Here is a 24,203-nt window from a genome sequence, read left to right on the forward strand (position 1 = left end):
TAAAACCTATTTTATGTCAAAGTATTTTTTTTGTAAAAAGGAAAACGCGTGGAATCATAAATCTGTTAATGGCACGTATATGTACAAGATTAAAAATACCTCTTTTTAAAAGAAATACTCCTTCTGAATTTTGAAAGTGCTAGAGTTCAGACAAGCTCACAGAAACCTTAGGAGGAAAAACAGAATAGCTAATGACCTCACATAGCCAAAGAAGTAGTTCTTGCATGTTTGGGAGACTAAGAAACACCACACACTTTTTAGATTAAAAATCTGACAGCCCTAAATATCCTAGTCTTTAAGTCACGGTCTGTAAAGGCATGGTCTTATAAACCCTCCCTTCTGCTTAGCAATGAATGTGAAGATCCTGCTGCATTTAATCTTTAATATACCTCTAGTTTACTTCTACAAAACTGCAACAGAGTGCGCTGAAACTCTGTTGACTGAACACACCTGGAAATTCTCAACAAAATTAAAATGATAGTAAATCAACACTGTGAGAATATAAGAAATCAAGTGGAGATTCAGAAACACAGGAAGCAGTGTGGACCAGGTCAATAACACAGGACCATCCGTGTCCCTTAGGAACATGAGCTCAAACTGCAGCAGACCCTTGATCTGTTCTGGATTGGATCTGTTCTCTGTGCCTTTTCCCAGACCCACAGATATGAATCATGGAAATATCAGCCTTAAGAGGGAAGCTGTCTGGAGAGAGAGGGTTAACAAGGAGAACAGCGGTTCTTTACTTACTATCGTATCAGTTTTTTCTCTGAGGAGAAAGGGCAGAATCTTCACTCAGTAAAGACAAATGCAGCAATTATCAATTATAAGATACAGTAAATATCTTTCAAGATGCAACTCTACATTGCTTTTTTAAACCAAGTCCATTATCGGAAAACTATTTTACTCCCGGTGGCCGTTGATTACCCATCACAGTTACATAGGATACAAGGTGGAACTACAAACTGGATGTCAGGGTATCGCAGTAAGTTTAGGACACACAACAGCCAGCAAATCTTTGGAAGATGGGAGGAAACGGAAGCAAAACCCACCCAAACATGGTGGAGAACATGCAAACTCCACACAGGAAGTGTCCCAGTTTGGAATTAAACCCAGGACCCCAGAGCTGTGAGGCAGCAATGCTGAATGCCACATCACCACCCCTCCCTATTCGGTTTTTCCTCCTAGATTTTTAGTAAGAAATTCTCATGAGGTGATGTGTTGTTGTTCTGAGGTCCTGTATAATAAACAGAAGAAAAGGAAAAATCCATATATAAAACTCAACAGTACTGCCTATTAGATTTTTTGTTTTGTGTTTCTGAGTTATCATCGCATGATCTTGGTATTGTACAACTTTGTCATTATGCTCTTGAATTAAAGCAGCCATAGAAACAGAATGAAAAGACAATGTACATTAAATAAAATATCTGTTTAAGCATACTTGAAGCAGCAGTAAAGTAATAGTGGGGTTTCAGTTTTTTAAGTGAAGGGCTGTACTCATAAAACCAGTAGTGGTTTCCTAATGGGTTTACAATGATATGTAAATGTTATATACAATACTTCAGACAAGGTTCAGGTTTGTGAGAGCAAATGTGATCCAGTGATGTGAATAACTTGTTGTACGTTGTGGGTACTCAAATAAATATCACAGGAAACCAATTTAGCTTAGCTTTATCGGAAGAAATAAGACTTCTTTAAGACTTTTCTCATTCCTACTTTTCAGAACTTTGATTACCTGTAATCAGCTTTCCTTCATTCTCATGAACAGCAAAAGGCACATTCTAGATGCCTGAATGCCCTTTTTGTCAATTAATTTAATTATAGTTTCATTTAAAAGGAATATGTCTCTTGTAGAAGACCACACTTCATCAATCAAATGGGGTCTTCATTCTGTACTCTGATGGGGCTGGTATTTACATTCCCCATGGGAGGAAAGAAAAATGACTCTCTTAAAGTTAAGCACATTATAGTCCTCGTTATGCAATTGTATACCTGTTAATTCACAAACCACGTTTGCTCTAATTTAGCTCCTATGAATGAAAGGTTAAAGAGAAAAGCCTATCACAGACATCTATTGCTTCATCCATCTTTAGACCAGTACATGTATGACACACGTATGTAAACTTGAATGAACACCAGTATAAAAACACTTTATACAACTAACTATATTCAATTTTACTGAAAAAAGTCATTTAGATATATTTTTGTTCGTACACTGCAAAATGTTCTTAAAATGTTTCTGTTTAACTATTCACATATGTCAGGGTTATTAAAACAAATGCCTAAAACTGCCTAGATTTTAAATATATATAATACAAGGCAGAGTGTCAAAAGACACACAGATCTTAAGGATTTTTACTTTTGTAAAAATTAGTGTCAGAATGAAGACAACCAGTCAGGAAAAAACAGCTGGATGTAGATCAATTCTACTCTTGGGAGAAGGACATTTTGAAACTCTATGCTGTATCTTTATATAAGAAGACCTTGGATTCAAACTGTGAGACACTGAAATACTCTCTCAGTAAGATTGCAGTGAATCAAGTAATTAATGTGGAGTTTTGTCTTGTGACACTTTACAATGGTTAGTTAAAATATTTCGAAGGAAACATTACAGAAGGCAGTATACAGCAGATGGAATTCTGTCCAATTCACGGGTAAATGCCCAGAAATTCAGCCATCAATACTTCTACAACATTTGTTTCCCAGCACATAAGAACTACCCTGCATTTGATGTGAATGTTATCTGGAAAGTTGAAGGCTATTTTAAAGCTGCTCTCAAGTTTTCCTTGTCATTATACAGCAAACAGGTTTTGAAGGATTTGTGAACAGGCATCATTCTAATTAACAAAACAGGCAGCTTTTCTTCTCTATAAGTCCAGATAAAGTTAGCACCATATTGATTTGTTCACAAATAAAGTAACATGCTGCCCTTGTTACTTGAGATGAAGACCTCAGCATAAGTTCCTAAGTTTACTGACTCTGCAATGCTAATGAAGCTATCATTAACACCACAAAGCAATGCAGACAGGCAGTACATTACAGCCAGGCTTCATCAACAATCCCAACGTGTCAACTAAAAATATCCGGTTTGTCTCCTCGCCCTAACAAGTATGTTACAAGGGCGACACCACCAGAATTAAGACAGACACAGTCTCCGTTCAAAAACACAGCACAGTAATTGACTGAAGCCTGTGCCAATACTGAAGACATTTAAACCTTTAAAGCCAGAGTATTTTTAGTTGTGAATATGCAATTTTAGAATTTGTCATTTCACAAATGTTTTTATCCAAAGCACCTTTCGGAGACCCAGGGATTGGAAAGTGTGCTCCTCAGCCATTTTCACTGGTGCCCAGTGCAACGGGCCCTGGTCTTTTGGACTCGTGCAAAGCTCAGTCACAATGACACACGGTGAGTGAGTGACAGAGTCAGGGATTGAACCAGGATAGAATGCGAACACTAACCAGAAAAAGACTGAAAGCAAATGGAGTGTTTTGTCCCCTGGCCTCCAGTAGCTTCGGACTGCATGCTTCTGTTTTGCTTTAACAGAAATTAAAGCTGCCCCTCCTTAGTATTCACATAGTACACATACAGCTGTATATGCGTACACATACAGTAGTATGATTATTTTTGGGTTGCATTCTTTAAATAAAATGCGTGAAGTGCCTCCTTCAGAAAAGTGCTTCTTCTTATTAAGACCAAAACTCCCATTAATTTCTGCAGCTTCTGTTTCCACACTGCCCTCAGAAGAAGAAATATGCATGTCGGAACGGTGTATTGTTGAGATACAAGATGTACAACATAGTAACTAAATCGACCACGGATGAAGCCTTCCAGAAAATTTGCTTTCGGGGCCTTCACAAATTTCCCCACTGGCAATGTGAAGGGGAGCCTGTCTGCACCTCAGAACATCAGCTTGCAAAGAAGTGCCTGAGACACGGGAGAGGAAGAGAAACTGCAGGTGGTATATTTCACATTTGAAGAAAAAAAAAACGATCCTTTCTTAACTCACTCCAAACTCGTCATGCTCCCTCGAAAACGAAAGGATATGACTCTCTCTTAACTAGTCTTTTACCATATTACAGTACCGTACCTCCTTAATCGACACGCCAATGCTGCCATCTAGCTGAAGAGAAAAAGAAAACCCTAATGAAAGCTCCTCGGCGTGAAGGCGTGGCTGTCCTCCCATGCCTCGGAGAAAAGCTTTGTGCGCTTTAATTAAGGCTTCTAAGCGTTTGTCTTTTCAAGGGGAGGTTGCCGTCAGGAGGAGGTGGCCTATTGAAACGCCTGGTGAAAGCGAGGCAGAGTGGTTGTACTGAGGCTGCTGGTGAACACTGGAGGCAGAGGGTGGAGAGGCCCAAGGCTTAAGCTGCTTACAGAGCCTTGAGTCTCTTGAGGTTGAGGTTGCAAAGAGGTTAGAGGCTGCTGGGGATCCCCCTGGGAGGAGTAGCCCATGACCAGCCCGCTGGAGGACATGGGGGGGTTATACGGCGGAAGGTTCAGTGGCAGGAAGCCCAGCAGGTGGGAGAAGTCCATATTAGCAGCGCAGAGAGACTCGGCGATGATGGCCGGGCTCTTGGACAGGAGGTGCTCCCCGGAGAGGTCATCCAGGGATGGCTGGTGTTCCAGCCCGTCCTTGGGCGGAGAGGGGTGGGATTCTGCGCACGAGACAGGGAGCCCGCTCTGCAGATCCATGAGGAAGCTTTCCATCTCCACCTTCAGGGGCTTCTCCAGCAGATATGAGGTAGATCCGAGCTGATACTTGGGCGGTGGGGGCTGCTGGGGAGGGGGTGAGTGGTGGTGGATGGGGGAAGGAGACTCCATGGGGCAGCCCATTCCCATGGCAGCAGAGAGAGAGTTGGGCATCAAGCTATGCGACACCCCCGAGTTGGACATACTTTGCAGGTGGGGGTTGTACATGCCCATGGGGAAGTTGTTACTGAAGGACTTGCTCATCATAGAGTCTTTGGAAGAAGCCATGCACATCATGGGGCTGAACTCTTCCTTCACAGAGATGGGTGAGCCAGAGTTCAGGAGGCCCAGCATGTCAGGCGGCTCCGACTTGATCTTCAGGAGCTCCTGAGAGTGGCTCTTCTTGACGTGCCGGGTCAGGTGGTCCTTGCGTCCGAAGCGCTGGGCACAATACTGACACAGGAAGTCCTTGCGTCCCGTGTGGACCACCATGTGGCGCCGCACGTCTTTCCGGGTGTAGAAGCGCCGGTCACAGTGGTCGCAGGGGTGCTTTTTCTCCTTGGCACCGCCTGAGGACTTCCCCGAGTGGCTCTTGAGGTGCTCCAGCAGCACGGGCGTGCTCTCGTAGCTCTGCAGGCAGACCTTGCACGTCAGGTCACCGCTGGTGGCTGCATGCATGGCCACGTGCCGCTTGTAGCCCAGCTTGGTATTGTAGTTCTTGCCACACTCCTCACACTTGAAGGCCTCCTTGTTGGGGTCGTGGGTCTGGAGGTGGTTCTTGAGATGGTCTTTCCGGTGGAACATCTTCTCACAGAACGTGCACTGGTGCGTCTTCTGCGGAGAATGTGTGGCCATATGCCTGTGGAAGATGGAAGAGATGAGGTGGGGTTACAGACGATTGCACTAGGAGGGTTTTCTTCCTCTCTGTAAATGAATTATATCAAGAGGTTTTGCAGTAAACTGTGTGTTTCATCCTGTAATGCTTTATACCAAGCCATGACGTTTAACTGAATAAAAATGGTTCTCCAATGTTCTACACAGTTCTGTTTCAAAGATCAAGTTGGAGAGCCTACGACCATTCCTCAACGAAGCTCTACAGAGTGGATGAATATTTGGATGGCGCGTAGTGTCGTGTAGTTCAACCCAGAGTTGTGTTATTGCAATAATAACCCTGCTCGGTACGAGAAGATCCGCAGGTTCGGAAATTCGCTGTCTGCTCTTGGCTGAGGAGACAAAGGTGTGAAGCTGCCACCTGAGAGATTGTGATCGCACAGCTCCAAATCAGACTCCCCACCCACCACCACCACCACCAAAAGGTCACCGTCTTGACCACACATCTTCCATCTTTCAATCCCAGTGCAGCCGAAAGTCCTCTGTTGATCACCCTGCGGTGCTTACCTGAAAAGCTTGTACTTGGAGACAAAGGCCTTGGCACACTGGGGCTGGGAGCAGCGGAAGGGCTTCTCACCGGTGTGGCAGTAGGTGTGGATCCGGAGCTTGTCCTGCGTGCTGAACAGCGCCCCGCACACCTCGCACTCGCAGCTCCTGGGATTGCGGTCGTCCCTCTCAGCTCTCTCCGATCGCGGCGGCTTGCCTCCGAAAAGCTTGGCGGCGGCGGCGGCGGCGGCGGAAGCACACTCGTCCTCGTCCTCCGGCGTTACTGCGGTAATCTGGCCTGGGTCATCGGTGGCAGCTGCTGCCATGGCAGTCTTAAGGGGCCGGGGCCATGAAAAGGCAGATTCTGCTCCCCACGCTTCCAGGCTCCTGTGTGGCGGCTCGACGGCGGGCAGGGGTGGGGGGGGGGAGGGGGTGGAGAGCGCGAGCTGGGTGGGACGAGATTCAGGGGCGGCTGGCTTCAGGTGCCCAGGTCTGATCTGAAAAACAAGAAAAACACCAGCCTCTGTATCACTCACCACTTTTACACTCATGTCCTGGTCGAAAACCACACACGTCCTCGATAACCCCGAGTGCCCTACGTCCTTCTGTTTTGCTGCCCTGCGAGAAGCTCTTCAGTTCACTCTGGTGCTTCTCAAAGTGCTCGAAGCTGAAGAGTGGAGGCCCGTCTGTGCGTGAAAAACTACCCCATGAACTGTCTGCCCTTACAAATTGTAACAGACTATTTGTGTTCATTTCTGCATTCTGAAAATGTGGACCAAAAAGACAGCTTGCTGTGGCGATGCACTGCACATCTGTATCTTTGTACTTTCACTCCATAAACTCTTGGCAGCGTCAATGAAGGTCACAGACCTCGATGATAAGTTGACATCTCAGCGCCCACAATCTGCCCTTTCCTCTATGGCCTCATTTCCTCACGTTTGCACTCAGTAATAAAAATAAGATACAAATAAAAAATAAAACAGAAGAGACCGAAAGCCCTCGAGATGCAGGGAAGGGTCTTTACCTTTCAGATGCAAGTGAAAAGAGAACTCCACTTCGAAGCTCCTTTTCACCCAGTCCCAACAGTGATGGTTGGGGGTGAGGAAGATGTAGTACAGCACATCCTTAGCACACTGCAGTGAAATACAAACAGGTTTGTTAGCACCACTCTGCTCTTGCCAAACACAAGACAACAGACAACTTCCTCTCCGCAGAACAGCTTTTCACTTTTGAAGTGGGTGTCTTGCTTCATCGGTGGCCAGCACAGAAGACAGCACAGTTTCAAAGCACGTTATTCATCGCTCCACACTTTTAAAAGTCTAATTATAAATGTTGGTCGTTTCCACTGCAGTAGACCCAGGAAAGACTGGAAGGGGTGATAACCGCTGCTCTTTCAAGGTGACTTCCTTTAGATGTGCAATCAAAAAATTGACAAGACCATAGCCATTCAGTGGAACGGTAAAGGCATTTGATTCAAAGAGCTTTCTGCTACACTGTTCATTTTACAAATCAAGGCAAAAGTACTGCATGTCTTTGTCTATATGATGATAATAGATTATAGACTAGAAGCCACGTTATGGTGAATGACCTAATTGCAATGGAAGTTGCAGGAATTAGTTCCTGATTGTGAAAATGACGATAAAGAACTATGCTTTTTGCCCAACACTTACTTTATATGATAACCTAGTTTTCTAAAAAAAAAATCAATAATCTCCTATTATCCCCTGGCTGCTAAAAACTAGATTAAAATCTGTCCTTAAGACTGCTTTGCTTTATTGATTTCCCATAAGTCGTACACCAGTAATAAAGAAGCATCTTTTCTAAAGCAGACAGGCTTTTGATCACTAAAGATGAATACATGCACTGAATCCAAGCACTGCGAGGCAACTCATAATTGTCCCAGACGGATTTTAAAAAGATGAAGGACAATACAAAGCTATTCTGTGACCCCTGACCCTAAAAGAATGTTTGCATTCTAGAACGGAATGCTTGAGAACCAGTCCTCCTAATTCTTGAGTTGAATCAAGGGCTCAGATAATGGGTGCCCCCCTTCACATTTGCTATCATGCTTCTACATGGTGGTCTAGTAACGTATAAATCTCAATATGAATAATAAGACGGTCTTCTCCATTTTGGGAGATGCATTCTGTTAAGAGGAGATGACAACTGGAATGCCCCCTACCCGGTATGTGACATGATTACATAGCCATCACACAGCAGGCACAGAGGGAGAAAATGACATCTCTGCCTTTTGCTGGCACTGGGAAGTTCTGCCTATTGTTGTGTTTGGCCCATGCAAACTGAACACGAAGCCTAAGAGCACAAACTGGGGTGCCTCCAACCCCTGCTATGTCCATTTATGTCACAGAGAGTCTCAACCCCACAGCTCACCCCAATTTCACAAGATGAGCCCTTCGGCGAAGCAGGGACCAGTTTAAAAGCAAAAATTCCCACAGGACATCTTTGAGGGACCATACTTAAATAAACACCCGGACACACTGTCCCTTAATTCTTAAAGAACCCTTGAATAAAAACAGGCTGATAAAACAGATGAACAGAGTGACATCAAGTTCATGTAAAAAGGATGACCAACCACCATCTTGTCCATTTATAAAGTAGAAACCCATTGCTTGATGAGAGCTGATTGAAAGCCTGAAACATTTAGCTGATGAAACGCGGTCATGAAGTATGGGGGTTGCATGTCGAGATGAGTAGTTTTAATTCAAATCAAGGCCTACAGAACTGCATCACCTTCGACAACAAACTGAGCATGCACTTGCCTGGCTCACCCGCTGCGATTGACTAGATCTCGTTCTGCTGAGACCGATGTGGTTCAACCGGATTGTTCCAATACTGACAGCTCTAGGAGCCAGCAGCCTGGGGGACATATTAAGTGTCACACGGCGGATATCTCTCCTCAGAGAAAAATCACACACAGTGGGTACTGCTCCTGCTCCCTGCACAACACACCCCTGCAAACTTCAGAAGCGATTCCAGGCCAGGAGATGGACACAGCTTGGACCAGTTCATTGACCGAAAGACTGAAGAGATCCATTAAGAGCTCTGGAATCTGAACCTGAACCTTTCCAGGAGTAAAACGTTACGTTACTGACGTGACAACTTAAAGCTCATTTACTTACCCCCAAGACATTCCTTCTTTCGACTGTCACATAATACCTACGAAGGACACACAACTCCACAGGTGTTTGTACACAGCGTATCATTCGAAGTATCCTGCTTTCTTAAAATACCGTAATATGGTTGCGTGTTGAGATACTGGCTGAAATGGTGCTGTAGTACCTGTAGCTGGAGTGAAGATGGTGCTTCAACTGAGCAGTTCCAGCAGAATGCCCAGCTGGATAAACCACTCCAAATGCAGAATTACTTGCAATAGGAAAATATGCTAAAGTTATACAATAACAGAAGGAAACAAAAGGAGACATGTATTAATAAAAAATAAAGTTATGGCAGTGACATCACAATTCCGCTAGGTGGCAGCAAGCGTTATTTAATCTCACAGGCTGCCTGAGCCTTTTGAGTTTCAAAAGTTTAACCTCCGATAGCCCTTGATCTCAAGATATTATTCACCAAGCACCTCAAGAGAACTACCTGGAGGAAGGAAATATGGGATACAAAGGGGCAACTAAACTCAGCCCAGATCAAATAGCAAGAATTCCTCAAAAACTGCAACTTCTCTGGCTTTAGGTACTGACGGTGTGCAGAAAGGAGCTACTGTGACCCAGGGAAAGGTGTTGGGTAATGAGTGAATGAAGACTCCTCCTCCCTATAACAGCACAAAGTGGAGGAGAGGGGAGGGAGGGGGGTTAAATACTGGAGCTTGCCTTTAGTGATAGTTCAGTGACTCCAGTGAACAGGATGAGTCATGCTTTAGTGACCACATTGACACAAAGTGACAGCAGAGGAAGGGAAAAGACTGTTAGAGGCAGATCTAAAGAGGGGAGGGGGATGGGGTGGGTACTATCTGTTCTTTTCCACTGAGCACTAACTGCTGGTGGAGCTGGTCATGTGCCCCTCCTTGCTACTGTATGTTCACTACCTTCCATTCCCAAAAAATAACATTTAAAACATCTTGGTCCGGCAGCCTTCCAGTGTCTCTAGACCTGAAGATGCAGAGATACTCTGGGTGAAAAGACACACAAGAGTACTGGTATTCCTGAAACTAAGGCAAGCTCATCCTAACTAGGTGAATGCAAAACCAGTTTGTGCAGGTAAATTTCCTCAAAGCAACCAGTCAAGAGTAAAGTTTAAAGGTGCAGTATTGTTGTCATTGAGGTACTTTACCAATTAGAACAACGGGACAAAACCATACCTAAACCTATATTTTAAGTCAGTCTGCTTCCTTACAAATCGATTATGTGTTAGGCTCATTATGTTGCAAATCTTGCAATAGTTCTAGAAAAGGCTCCAAAACATTTGATTTCATCCTAATTTTAGCTCCACTACTAAGATCATGCAAACTATCTGGCAACAGCTGCGCGTAAGGCTAGTGCCCAGGCAGCTGGGTGGAATCTCCTGCACCCACAGGAGGACACCGAGGATGGGCAGACGTGCTCCTCTGAACCGCCCACCCGTTACAGTCTGAGCTGCACGGTTCCTTACGGAGAAGGTGTGCGCCTCTCTCCCAGCCTGCAGCCACCCGGCAGCTTGCTGGAGTACGGATTTGTCAAGAGCCATGTGCTTCTTGGCCTCCAGCCTTGCCTCAGAGTGGCTATACCGATTATGCCCAGCCATTTGAGAAAATCCCGGGCACTGTCTAGTGACATGACCCAGGCTCAGACCTGCAACACTGGGGAAGTAGTGACTTGCTGATGAGATTCTCCCTCTCAAAAGAGGTTGATGCATTGTTTCGATCATAGCTCTTACTCTGTCTCTTCACCAGTTCCAGTTGCACAGTTGCACTCTGGCCCAGAATACACTGAAGTCTTCAGCCGTCTCTTAGTCATTCCAGCAATATATCTAGCTTGCCACTCCACATGGTGCACACAACACAAAGCCCAGTACATTCTGAACTCCCACTGGTAGCTACCTGTTGCCCTTCCTCTTACACAACACATGTTCTGCCACCTGATGGCATAAATATAGAGGAAAGAGAATGCCAGGACAAATAAAGCACCAACACTGAAGGGACTTAAAGTGTCCATCAGAGGCAACACAAATTGCAGGACAGCAAACAGTAAAAAAAAACAAAAGAAAGACTTTTGAGCCATTCAGTTCACTATGCTACTCGTTGCTAATTAATCCCAGTTGATTGCTCAGGGGGAAGTTCGAGTTCAGATGTCACTGCTTCAGGCTAGGGGGTGTGAAAGTGTCCAGCTTGCAGGTCACAACTGGTCCAGCTCTGTCCCGAGCCTGCTGAGCAGCCTGTGAGACCCGCATGGTCTCTCCAGTCCCTGCCAACTCTCACAATGCCCAGTTCTGACAGGGGGGTGTGTCGCGGCAGTGCATGCACAAGTCCTTGCTTTCCTTGGGCAGTACCAGGGCTGCAGCGGGAGCCAATGAATGACTGGCTAGGGGAAAGGTCTAAGAACATGCATACTGTTTTTTAATGGGCCCTTCATTCTAAGGAGGGCGACCAGCCCTACAGCAACATGTTTTGCAGTCAGTAATAGGAATGGCTCAGTGTGGGATAATGAGTGAAATAAAAAGTGGTATAGAATCATTAAAGAATCGCCACCCCAAATAGATAGATAGATAGATAGATAGATAGATAGATAGATAGATAGATAGATAGATAGATAGATAGATAGATAGATAGATAGATAGATAGTATACTTTATTGATCCTGTGAGGGAAATTGCAGTGCAACAGCAGCTTAACACACACAACATAGCCACAGTGTAACGAATTATATAATAATAGTACAATACATACAATACAATACAGGAGTTACTCACAGTCCGGACGCACAAGAACAAACTAGAACAGAACAGTACACAGAAAATCGTATCACACTCATATCACACATATGAATATAAATATAGATGTAACTATAGATATAAATATAAATGTATTGCACAGGTCCCTGGCATATATTGCACAAAAAGTGGTTGTAAACGGGGAAAAGAAAAAGAAAAAGAAAGAAATACCAAAGCAGTCACTCACTCAGCATTAAATGCAACCTTCGTTTGATTAAGAAAATGCCACCCACCGAGCTGGGCTGTCCCAGATGTGCTCTCCTTGAAATCCTTTTATGAATCCTCTTTCGGATTCAACAACTTCAAACCAGAACTACAGTTAATCACTGCAGCCGTAACTCACCCTTCTGCGTCCCTTTTTTTTTTGTTTTCCTTTTCCTCCCACAAACGAGCAGCAACACTATTTTTATCCAATTTCTTTGCACTCCAAACAAAGAGGGCGAAAGCAGATGTTTCTTGCGCGCTGCCCGATATAGCACTGCTGGGCAAACGGATCCCTACCGAGGCGAGAGAGAGACCTTCCTCGGGGTGAAGCTGGTAAATCTGCATTATTCGTGCACGGAGCTGAACGAGATCCCTTCTTTAAACCTCTGCGAGCGGGATCGCTCACACCACGGCATTCAACAGAGCAGGGCAAGGACTGTCTCCAACACCCCAATAACCTCCATGGCTTTGGGTTTAGGAGCCCTGTGACCTGAAGTCACAAAACCAACCATTTTAGCTTTAGGCTCTCTTAAATCGGCACCCAATTACTGGTTCTTCCAGTTGTTTCTGAGACACAAACAGGGAATGGGCTCCTAACCTGCAGGCTGTGAATGGGGAGTCACCTGGATCATCACGGTTTCTTGGTTATAAGAAGATTAAAGGCAGCAAACCCAATCTACACGCTGACTGTAATTTTTTAGCCACTCGAGATGAAGTTTCACGAGGGAAGAAACCCGGATCTCCTGCCCTCAATGTGTGGCGTGAGACAGTTTTTTTCTCATCACTCAGGAACCAACGCAGCGTTAGGCTGAGTGCCTCACGTTAACTCTGCAGGGCATCGCGTACCGCCACCCCACGACCCACTGTCCATGGGGAGCTTGAGACTTGTAGCCAAGAACTACTCCTTTATGTCACTAATTCAACACCTGATGCTAATTTTTCGGGTCGTCCAAAAGGCTGACTTGTATGCCAGCAGTAAGATTCTCTGAATATAGGAACAAGAGAAGAAAAGAAAAGCAACGTTCAGCTGTAGAGCCTTCTCCAGGTGTGAAGAGAGACCATGCAGTTCTTCACACCCGAAGAAGGCTCTACAGCTGAAACATTGTGCAGCAGGGAATAAACCTTTACTTGTTCCTTTGCAGCCTATGCATGCTGACACAGCTACCTACTTGAACCTCTCTGAATATAGCCCTAAATACGCAACTCCAAGTACACAAAAAGTATTGCCTCATGAGTAATGTCTGCAAATATATCTTTTTTTAGATATCAAATTTGGACTGGGTGTTAAATTCCGATTTTGAAACTGGAAATCAATCTTTTTCACCATGCCTGGCAAGCAGAGTCCGTCAACTGAACAGGAGAGACCAAAAAGAACATTTTAATACATGTCTATAGAAACAGGATGAAAACACGATATGCCATTTCTGTTTTTCATGGATCTTTCAACAAAAATAAAATTCGGTTTTCCAAAGCACGATCACGCTTCTTAGCATCTTCCAGTTCTACTGTTAATAACAGAACATTCAATAATTTACACTCCGAATGTTGCTATTAACTCCATCAGGTTATTGTGCTATTTTTTTGTTCTCATTTAAAGGAGTGGCCAGTTACACACAAGATGGTCTTTTAACTGAAGGGCCCGTGCATCATTTCCTGTAGAGGTTAACAACACAGAAAAATTATACTGACACAAGTTGGAGAGGAAGGAAGAACTGCATCACCAAAAGTTGTCACAGAAGATTTACTGACAACAGGATGATAAAGACAGCCTTAACTGGGGCTTCAAACTAAGCACACAAAGAGGGAGCACTGGCTGTGCAGTAAACACTGTCAAGGGCATTATCGGTGAGAGGGCTCAGAAATCCATCAACAGATTACACTGGGTTGTCTTAAGGAGTGAGATACAAAGGATCACCGTTGACCAAACTTTGAACAAATAAATACCTACGGAAAGAATTCATGGTCACAAGTCATAGAACCACAATTTCTTTTTCACCAGCAAACTGAAGCAAAGGTTGCACTGCCTCCAAAACAGGTCATCGCTGGTGAACAGGACTTTACGTCATGCCAGTGTACGTCTGTATATGAGACACAACTTTATTTTTTTTTTCATTATACGTTTAATTAACTGTAAGCCATTGGGATGATATCCTGAAGCTTTCGAATTCTGAGCTCAGGGTAGAAAGATGTGTCCAAGGGTTTGACAACTGTCCCTTCGGCACGCTGGATTTTTTCCCATGCTGTTCCAGGAGGATGTTTTTCCCCACCGAAACGCAACTTAAGTGCTGCATTTTCTTGAAGTACATCCAGAAAAGTGAAAATCGCTTCCTCGTTGCGTAAAGAAATGTACTTTCACAGATACAAAGAGTGGGTTGTGTGTTTTTTTTTATCATATTACCAACACAAGGTAACGTCTTCATATCGGCAGGGACTTGAAAAATGATACAGAGCTCAGCTATTGGGACATGTCACAAAAAAAACAGGCATCACTGGTCTGTGTTAGCCATAACGTAGCAGGGCTGGACACAAAATCTCAAGTACAGAAAATGGTTCAAGGGAGTTAAAGCACAAAATCAATTTTGAGAACCAAGAGAATTGGGGTACTCGAATCACGCAACCTTCACAAAAAAAACAACTCTCCTCCAGCCCTTGTCAGTGAGCCATCCATTTTGCTCAAGTCTGACACAAGGCAAGTCTCGGAGCACACAACTGTCCCTCACCCCCCTGGGGTGACAGAACACCAGCCCGTTGCAGGGGCTAACTGGCACGACATCAGGAGGTGGGAAAATACAGACGAGAACCAAGGCAAATGTGTAAACTCGAGCCCAAGGCCAGAACTGAACACGAGACTCTGGAGCACCGACTGCCAAGCCACCCGGAATCAAACACAACAGAAAAAACACAGGATAATCTTGTAAGCTTAAGGTACATTTGAATGGCATTTACAGAATGTCTGATAATATGATAATATGCACCATGTATCACAATATTTTTGAATATTAAGATTGCAGAGAAAAGATTGCAATATGGGAGAGACATAACATTAAAATAATTTACAATAGGATTTGATTTATATTATTTTTCTGATATATTCTGAAACACACGTATTACTAAATACTTCAATTTAGACATTCAACTTCTCACAAAAACATTTCTCCCCCATCTGTCCGGTGAAATTGTTCTGAAATACCGAAAAGGAACTCTAGCTTATCGGTCATATTAACCCTCATTTGTTTCTGAATAGCTAATAACTAGTTCAAGTGGGGAGCTGCGTCAGCACACATAGGCTGCAAAGGAACAAGTAAAAGGTTTATTCCCTGCTGGAAAGAGAAGAAAGGAAACACAACGTTTCGGCTGTGGAGCCTTCTTCAGGTGTGAGAAGCATGGAATACACCTTTACTTGCTCCTAGTTTAGAACTATATTTCCCAACCCCAAAAAGGCCTTATGAACTTCATAACGATCCGCATGATCTGCACTGAATGCACATTTCTGATATGGCAAGTCTGAATGAAACCTTAAACAATTCCGTATTGGGTACAAAAGCTCATTTGTGAAATATTCTTCAAAACATACCACACATGCCTACATTTATATGCAGGAGCCTCACCTAGAGGAATCTGCTGCACACTTAAAATGTTACAAGTTGTTAATATTTCCCTAAGGCAGCTCCATCAGTGATCTCAATCTGTAATGTTTCAGGGCCCGTGTTTCTCCAATCAGTTCCTTTCTTTTCCTCGTTTTGCAAAGACTACTATTAAAATGACTTCTTATCGAGAATCCAAACCTTAAGAGATCGCTGAGCAGCCCTTTCTGCAAAGCCTGCTAACGTGATTAAAAGTTTGTTTGCATTTAATCTTTGCGCCACGAAATCTGCAAAATTCAAAACAGGCAACATTTATTCTCTTTGGTGCCAAAAATAAAGTTGCGTGGGGGATATGTTACGCACTTGTAATTTATTTTGTGTAATTAAAAGCAGAAATTAATAATCTACAGCTGGGCCAACTAGAGCTCCCTCTCCCTGCCAAGTTCATGTCTCAAACTAAAGATCTTCCAGATTGTTCAGTCAAACCTTGACACCAGGCCAAGGAATGGGTGGAGCCACTCACCTGCCCTCCTATCATCTGTCCTGGGACAGCTAGTTACAGACAAGACCGGCTTCTGATCGGGCTGCATCAGGAGCACAGCACTGCATCAATAAATGCACTTGCAGTATGAAATGAATAGCAAAGTAGTAGAAGACCAAAAATCGATACTTTGATGGGTTTAAAAATATCCTAGCTAGCAGGGTTTGTTTTCTGACACATTAACAATGCTAGACCACATTTCTTTATGGTTACTGACCAAGTCCGAAAGACTGCAGAAACAGACTCTTCAACCCTTAGTGTTCATCTGCTTGATCAGTTTACCAGTCCTTCTCATATCGTTCTCAAGTCAGCTGCTGTGTCTCCTTAATCAACTGTATGGGCTCATAAAGAAATACGATTGCAGGACCAGAAGAAGTGTGGGAGAAATTAATCAACAAAAATAAAAAAAATAAAGCAGTATCTTTTTAAAAGTATTTCTACATACTATATGCATATTTACAGCACATTGTAAGCAAGACGAGGTCACTGGGACCATTTTGCTCACTTAGTTATCAGCAGATAATTGACGTGAGGATCTCATTCAGCTGTTACTTGAAGGATCAAGCAGAACCAGCTTCAACAGCAAGGCTGTGCAGCTTGTTCCACACAACCGCCACACTTTGTGTACAGAAGTACACGCTTTTCTTTGTAGTAAATGGACAACAAATGCACGTCAATAACACTACACTAACAGTGGAAAGACTTTAATTCAATTGTCTGAAAAAAGTGGAAACCATTAGCTTGTCAATAAGAAATGTGTGCGTTACTTCATGACATTTTTGCATTGAGTAAACAGCTTGCCTTTAAACTCAGGGACAGCAACAGATGACTTAAAATATTTTCTGCCAGGTGTCAAGGAGTCAAGGGGCATGAGGTTAAAGAACAGAAGTGCTGAGAGAGATTGGAGGCAACTATGGAAGCTGATCTCGCCCAGTAGCACACTTTTAGTAGCACACAGCCTCAACACAAAGCATGTCTGTTAAACCACAGAGCCTGTAAAACCACAGTCTTAGTCTCCAGCAAACCTGCGAGTTGCCATCCTTTGTCACCTGACAGATAAAGTGAGGCAGCTTAAAGGCACTGTATTTGCCTGGTACAACTGTGACGCAAACACTTTTTAAAAAAAAGTTATGACCTAGTTTCCCCGGCTTCAAGACATCATGGAGAAAAAGGTTGTTACAATCAAAAATGGCGTTAGCTGCTGTGGAACCACAGACAAGACCCCCCCTCGAAAGACACCATGAAACGGCTTTTGAAAGCAGCTGAGTGTCCTTCGTAAGGAAGACGGACATCCACAGCCGGCAAATTGCACTCTATGCCCAAAGACGCTTTGAAGTTAACTGATGTATGGTAACGAAAAAAAAAACAGCATCCTTATAATACGATCTTGGACGTTCACAAGGGTAGCCTCTCTCTTGTGCAAAGATGGGTTTCCTTGACCACCACCAGAGCAGAATCTCCTCCCTGCGAGAGATGCTTTGCTACTGACATCTAACTAGGCACAAAGATAGCAAATCACTCCATAGGGTTGGCATTCAGAACAAAACAGTGGGGAAAATGCCAGCCAACGGCAACAAGAGCTACACAGTGGAGAGCAAGCTAATTGTAATTACAGAACAAGAAACAGGCAACCCTTTGCCTGGGACGCCAACCCAAACACCCGAAAATCAGCACATTCGTTCAGATGATTTTTTAATCCCCCTGCGGTTGCTAAAGCAGCCATACCTCAGATGCCCCTTGCCAATCCGCTCTTGTGTTCGAGCAATACCAAAATAAACACGCTAGATTAAAGCGCCCCAGAAGACCGACCATGCAAAGGCAACCACATCTGGCCGCCTCCTCTCCACCTGGTGCCTGGTTGGGTTTTCACCATCCCTCTGCAATCTCTTCGATTGACTTCATCTGGTCCTTTATGCTCTCACTTCGCCCAGCCGTCACCCGTTCACTGTCAGACCATCCTCCGCCCTCCCCCAGCACCCTCATTCTGCACTTGAACTGCTTGTCCCTCTTCACAGCAGACAGCAGGGTTTTGAGCAAACTTAGAGCACAGCAACAGATGACAACTGAACAACAGGATACGCAACATTCACCTCCTTTGCCATCCCAGCTAAATCCCAAAGCTAAACAATGTAGGTAGAATAAAAAACTGGTGCAAATCAACAAAGTAGTACGTTATAAATTTACACTAATACACTAAACTAATGTGCACATCAGTAAGAGCCAACAGAGACGGATTGCAGATTTCAGCAGGTCCTGGTAGGTGGCAAGATATGCTGCAACTCAGATATGATTAGACATTGTGTAGGTACCCTATACAGAGGTCTTTTTCCCCCGGACACTGTGATTAACAAACTGAGACTGACCAGAGTGATCACCATATAAATGCAGAACCACAGCTCTTAGACACTTTCAGTTAAGACAACTAAAACATTGCAAACCAGCAGACCACTATCCTTGACCCATTTATATCTAATAAATCCCATATATAAGGCATGTTCTCAAAAGATGCAAACTGCCCAGCCCTGAATAAATGGGGCAAGACCCCTCTCAAACACCTGTCTCCTACCATTATTAGTTAACCACACATGAGGGGGAACAATAAACATTATTACAACTGATTTGTTCATTTTTCCTTGTTACATCCAAGAGTAGGTACACTTGTGTGACAGTTATTGCTAATCTTTTGCCAATACTAATTTACATGTTCTCGATAAGTTCACCTTAGATGTTCACCTTACATGGTGTCAGGATGTGCTTTAGCTATGAGCTAATAAGAAAAGCAAGAAATGTTCAAAAAGCCATATTGGCAAACAAGGACCCTAGAGGAATTATAATAATACAGCCATAATCTACACATGTCCATTCTGACATGGGTGGTATGAATTAGTATGGACAAGATATACACTATTTGTTCAAAATAATTTAGAGTCCTTTCTCCAAGATGTATGGGTATAAAAGACACTACCTGGAACTCTGATTCTGAGGAAAAGGCAGCATTATTTCATACTTGACACGTATACGTGTAAACAAATATCGCCCAGCAGCGAGTATTGGTGACAGGGTGAAATACCAAGCTACACAAAAGCCCTGTTTTGGGCTATTGATCCAAAACCCAAAACAGACAGCAGTGCGCGAAAAATTGCGGTATTTTACCAACACACAAATATTGCTTTCAATATTTTGTCAAGACATCTGTGCTGCAAGCAGTTTGGGATCTAATTAGCAATTAACGTGGTCCAATTAACTCCCATTCCCCTCTAGTAATCTGCCGAAACAACCGAGAGAGAGGGGCTCTGGCAAGCATCTCTCGTCCCACTTTCACCCGTCGGCCAGGCCCACAGGAAACGCAGAGCCAGTGTTTGCACAAGTAACAGATCTCCTTGCAGGCTTTCAAGAGCTCAGGGGTGGTAAGTGACTTGACAACGCCATGGCGGCTTGTTCCAACGAGCCTGGCTAGGATTCTGCATGACAGCTTCTGAAATGTCACCAGGTACTTGGGTAAAATGCAAGACACAGGGGTGAAAATGAAACTTGTACAGAGAACAGCTCTCAGAAGAGAGGAGAGACTAGACAAAGAGACAAGACCCTGCCATTATAGGCCAAAGGGTCAAGCTCTGTAGACTTTACATTCTCAATAACTATCTCATGGGAAGGCCCTTCCGTTTCACTATAAATGCAGTAATATTGTGCCTCTACCCTTCCTATTTATATTTTTCTTCTATTCCATTCTTGACATAAACTTCAGGCTTCTCACAGACCAAATAAACATGGAAGCAGCATTATATAAATACACAGAGCGCACTGAAAAGCACATATTCAAGGATGAGGTTTTCGATGTGCTTAGAAAACAGTCTGGTGTCTCAAACGGCGTGATGTGAACTGAGATGCCAGTTTTGAAAACGAAGCAGCGAAAAACCTCCGAGTCCAGCTGGATTGGAATGATGTCTAAGCAGTAGATCTGCGGTACACAGGTGAGCGTCATCCGGCCCTGACCCACCGACTAGGAACTACGAGACCTCAGCTAGAGAGCACGAGGCATCCCTTCACCGGCGCGCTCTGTGGTGACCTGAACAACGCCCCCACACCGCGGCCAGCGGCCCGGCCTCTGCTGACCGGGGTTCCGATAATAAGGTGAGGGAAACCCTACACTGGCAGGGAGTCCTGGTCCTGACAGAAAAAGCTCTGGAGCAGCGTGCGCTTTGGGCAGCCTGCCAACGGGCAGTCCGCCAGCTCCATCAGCCTCCTTCTGCACTGCGCAAAGAGGGGAAGCCCAGAGAGCGAGCACGCAAACGCACACGCGCACACACGCACTCACACACTGCCTCGTGCATCTGCTCCATCCTCTACTGCCTCTGGAGCTGCGCAAGCATGGGAGCTACTGTCAGCCCACCGCAATGCTGCTGCGATTCTGCTTCCAAACATTAAAAGCTCCTGCTGCACTGTTTTGAGATGCTGCACTGAGAAACTTGTGTTTGATGGTTCTGCTCTTGTGTTCATCTCATATGGTTATTATTAAATGCCTTAAAGTGGTGGAATTCCATTGTCGGCCTTTGGGCTCTCATAACGATCTCCCTAAATGCAACAACAATCTAGATTTTCTCTGCGGGCACCTTCATCGTGTTGAATGCAGTGATCATATTCTCCGAAATGGGCTGAAGAAAAAGCACTAACCCAGTTCCCTAATAAAAAAGTGCTAATATATTACCTCCTCGTGTGACTCCTAAAGTGTCAGCAGTGCAGAGAAAAAAAAGTCCCTTTCCAACACTGATGAGATGCAATGTCTCTTTATGCTGTAAATTGGTTTTAGATGTGGTCAGCAACAAACAATTTTTAAGTCTGGCAAAGTCAGCACTGCTTAAAATAACATGTACTGTGCAGGGCATTGTTTATCCAAATCTATAACAGCTTCAATAGAGACGTTTCTCTGCTCTGTCAATTAGAGGAGAAACAGTTCTTTTCCCGGCAACAAATTTAATTCTTTTTTATTAATGAAGACACCCTTCAAAAACTAAAGAAAATGAAAGCAAAAAAGCTCTATAAATATCAATTGTGCATCAATGCAACTTCACATAGGCCAAATCCAAGCAAGAAGATATTCCATGCATTTCTTTGAAATCTAATTTCAACTTTAATAATAATCATTATTAATAATAATTATTAATTAAAATTATTAATTTTAATTAATAATTTAATTAATAAAATTGGTAGTAATAATAATTCAACTTCAATAATTTCAAAACATTCGTTTCAGAAACAACACCCTCACTCAGAAATCTGAGGACAGAAGTTAGACCACACACTGATTTAGTTTGAAAGTTTTTTTTATTACACATATCAGTCCACAGATATTTAATTGTAATCCAAAACCAAACAACACATTGGATTTCGTTAGCTGTTACCTTTCAAGAGATGGTGTCCACAAAACTAAAATACTCTACGAGTTGTACGGAACTTTAATTAGAAGGGAAAACACCAGTCACGCTGTAAATATCACTCTCTGAGCACAAGGAGCTGAACACAAGGAGCACCTTTTCATGGCCTTTTTTACGTTCCTGACAGCGAGTTCCAAAGAGAGCCACGTTTTGAATAGATTCCCCTGTGACAAATGCAACAAACCAACTGCAGCCGGTGCAGTTCAATCAAAAGGCCCCCAAACCCCCCCCCCCCCACACACACACACACCTCCCATCGGCTCCAGGCCCCAATAAAAACACTCCAGTCCGCGGAATAATTAACACGTTTGCGAAGCTGTTTTTTGCCTTTTGCCGAAAACGAAAAGGGTAAGGCCGAGAGCCTGCAGGAGGGTGGTCCTTTCTCCCAACACTAGGAGCAGAGGAAACTGGGTTTTTTTTAAGTTCGTATGTGTGTGTGTGCACTTGTACAGACCATACAGTATTCAGACAGGGGATTAGATTACAGACGCTTAAGCAAAATAGTTAACAGATTGTCCGCAGCCACACCATCTTGGATTCAGCTACTGCCTGAGCCCATGTGCAGGTCTGCTCAGCCAGAGACCTCCCCTCTTATCACTGCGTCCTGGAGGTGGGGGGGGGGGGGGTCACTTTCACGCATCCCTCCGCACATCGAAGTTCTGCCAGCAGCGAAGAGAGAACACGTTGAGAGGCTTCATTTCTGCACCCCTGGGGTTTCTACAACCTTCTCCTCTGTGGTCCCCGTTTCATTACTCAGTCTTTGCAATGCTGGACAAAGTCGATTTTTAAAAATAAAAAGAGCTACGACCCCTGTATTCTCCGTTTAGATAAGGCACGGCTTTTTTAATGTGTATTTTGACCAAATGTAATATTCCGATTTGTTGACACATCACGCTTTCTCCACCCTCCTCATAGATGCCACCTTCAGTGTATTGGGGTGCAAAGGATAAAAACCAGAGTTATATTTCACAGCCTTAATCAGTCTGCCATGGTTAATCCCATGAGTTCTCTCCACTGATACTAGCAGAAGGCTGCACCCACAGTCTACATCCCAAAACACACCGGGTACCCCACTAAGCAAATGGAAGAACACCTTCTGGTGCGTGTTTCGCAATAACCCTGAGCTGTAAGGCTTGTGGAAAAGCTCAGAATGCACACAATTCTGCACTTCTCGGCTGTAGCAATGGGGCATGAATCCATACCAGCTATTTCCAGCTAGTGGTTCAAGCTGTCCACACAGGTAGTGCCAGTGCCAGGGTGGGATACTTAAAGATTAAAGCCTCGTTAGACAATAAACCTCATTAATATTTTGATGAGGTTCTGCAAAAATGTGTGCCATCACTCACAGGCTATAGAAAGCAGCAAAGGATATAATGTCAATCTTTAAAAACATTCCTTAGAGCCTCCTATGCTTGAGAGTTGAAAGGTACTGAGGATGTATTTGGCCTCCTAAAATAGGCATGGTTTAAATACGACGCTAAAAAAAATCCTGCAGGATACCACTTACATTTTGTGGTTCAAGCGGCAAGACAAAAACAGGGTTTCAGCAGCCTACACCTGCTCCACTGCCACTTGTGCAGAAACAAAGAAGGAAAATACTGTACAGGCCTGAACAAAAACAGCCCCAACAGCCTAACTAGGAAGAAAATTACAAGGCCAAGGATTATAATTTGCACAGCAGTGCAGAGATAGCTAAAGTCAGTTCCTTAAAAATGAGGCCATTGAAACCACATGGATGGTGGAATGCCCTTTTCCGATTGGCTGAGCAGGAGTCACATGACAGAGTCCAGCAGAGAGGGTAATAATAGACCCCTCTTGGAGTGGAGAGGGGAAGGCTGGACTTGTACCAAAATCCCTCTACCACACACAGGCATCGCATTGTTAACCATTCACCAGGCTCCATCGCGGGGCACTTTATCATTCAATTAGGACAGCTTTCACACCGCACACCACAAAAAAAGGGCCTTCAATCAAACTAAAAACTTCACACTGATGCTGGAGGGGTTGAAAAAGGGCTTGCAGTTGTCATTCCAGGTTCATTTTTTTTGTCCTGGTGTTTGAGGAGAAGAGAGCGCCATTTGTTAATGTTTGGTGTCTTTTTCTTTTTTCTTTCCCTCTCTTTTTTTTTGTCCGTAAGGGGGACCCTGGCAGCTGTGCTCTCCTCGAACCCCGTGGAGCAGCTCGGGGGGTACAGAGGTTCTGTGGTGGAGCGCACAGCAGCAGAGGCTGGTTTAAGTACTCAGGCACGGCAGCTAGCTTTTGGTGTTTCCAGGAGAGGGGTGGGAGAGAGGAGAGGGCGTGGAGGAGAAGGGGGTAGGCCTACAGGCAACTTCAGGATGTCCTCACTTTCCGTCCATCCTGACTTCTGCTCGGGGACGACGGACTGGAACGCCTCGCCAGCTACTGCCCCTGCTGCTGAGCAGTTCAGCGGACTGTCTGGCTT

The 24,203-nt window shown here is 44.2% G+C and overlaps 1 protein-coding gene across 1 annotated transcript in view; it reads right to left on the bottom strand.

The window, feature by feature from the left end:
* Positions 1 to 4,269: 4,269 nt before the first annotated feature.
* The window catches only part of plagl2 (pleiomorphic adenoma gene-like 2), a 29,634-nt gene continuing 9,700 nt past the window's right edge, over positions 4,270 to 24,203 (bottom strand). The window contains exons 2-4 of the mRNA XM_088937421.1: positions 7,088 to 7,196; positions 6,085 to 6,560; positions 4,270 to 5,545 (exon numbers count right to left, since the gene is read on the bottom strand). Of these exons, the coding sequence (XP_088793547.1) occupies positions 4,270 to 5,545; positions 6,085 to 6,389 (1,581 nt within the window). The 5' untranslated portion in view covers positions 6,390 to 6,560; positions 7,088 to 7,196. The remainder of the gene's footprint in view (positions 5,546 to 6,084; positions 6,561 to 7,087; positions 7,197 to 24,203) is intronic.

This window comes from Atractosteus spatula, chromosome 19, assembly GCF_055471065.1.
Source record: "Atractosteus spatula isolate fAtrSpa1 chromosome 19, fAtrSpa1.hap1, whole genome shotgun sequence".
NCBI classification, from domain to species: Eukaryota; Metazoa; Chordata; class Actinopteri; order Semionotiformes; family Lepisosteidae; genus Atractosteus; species Atractosteus spatula.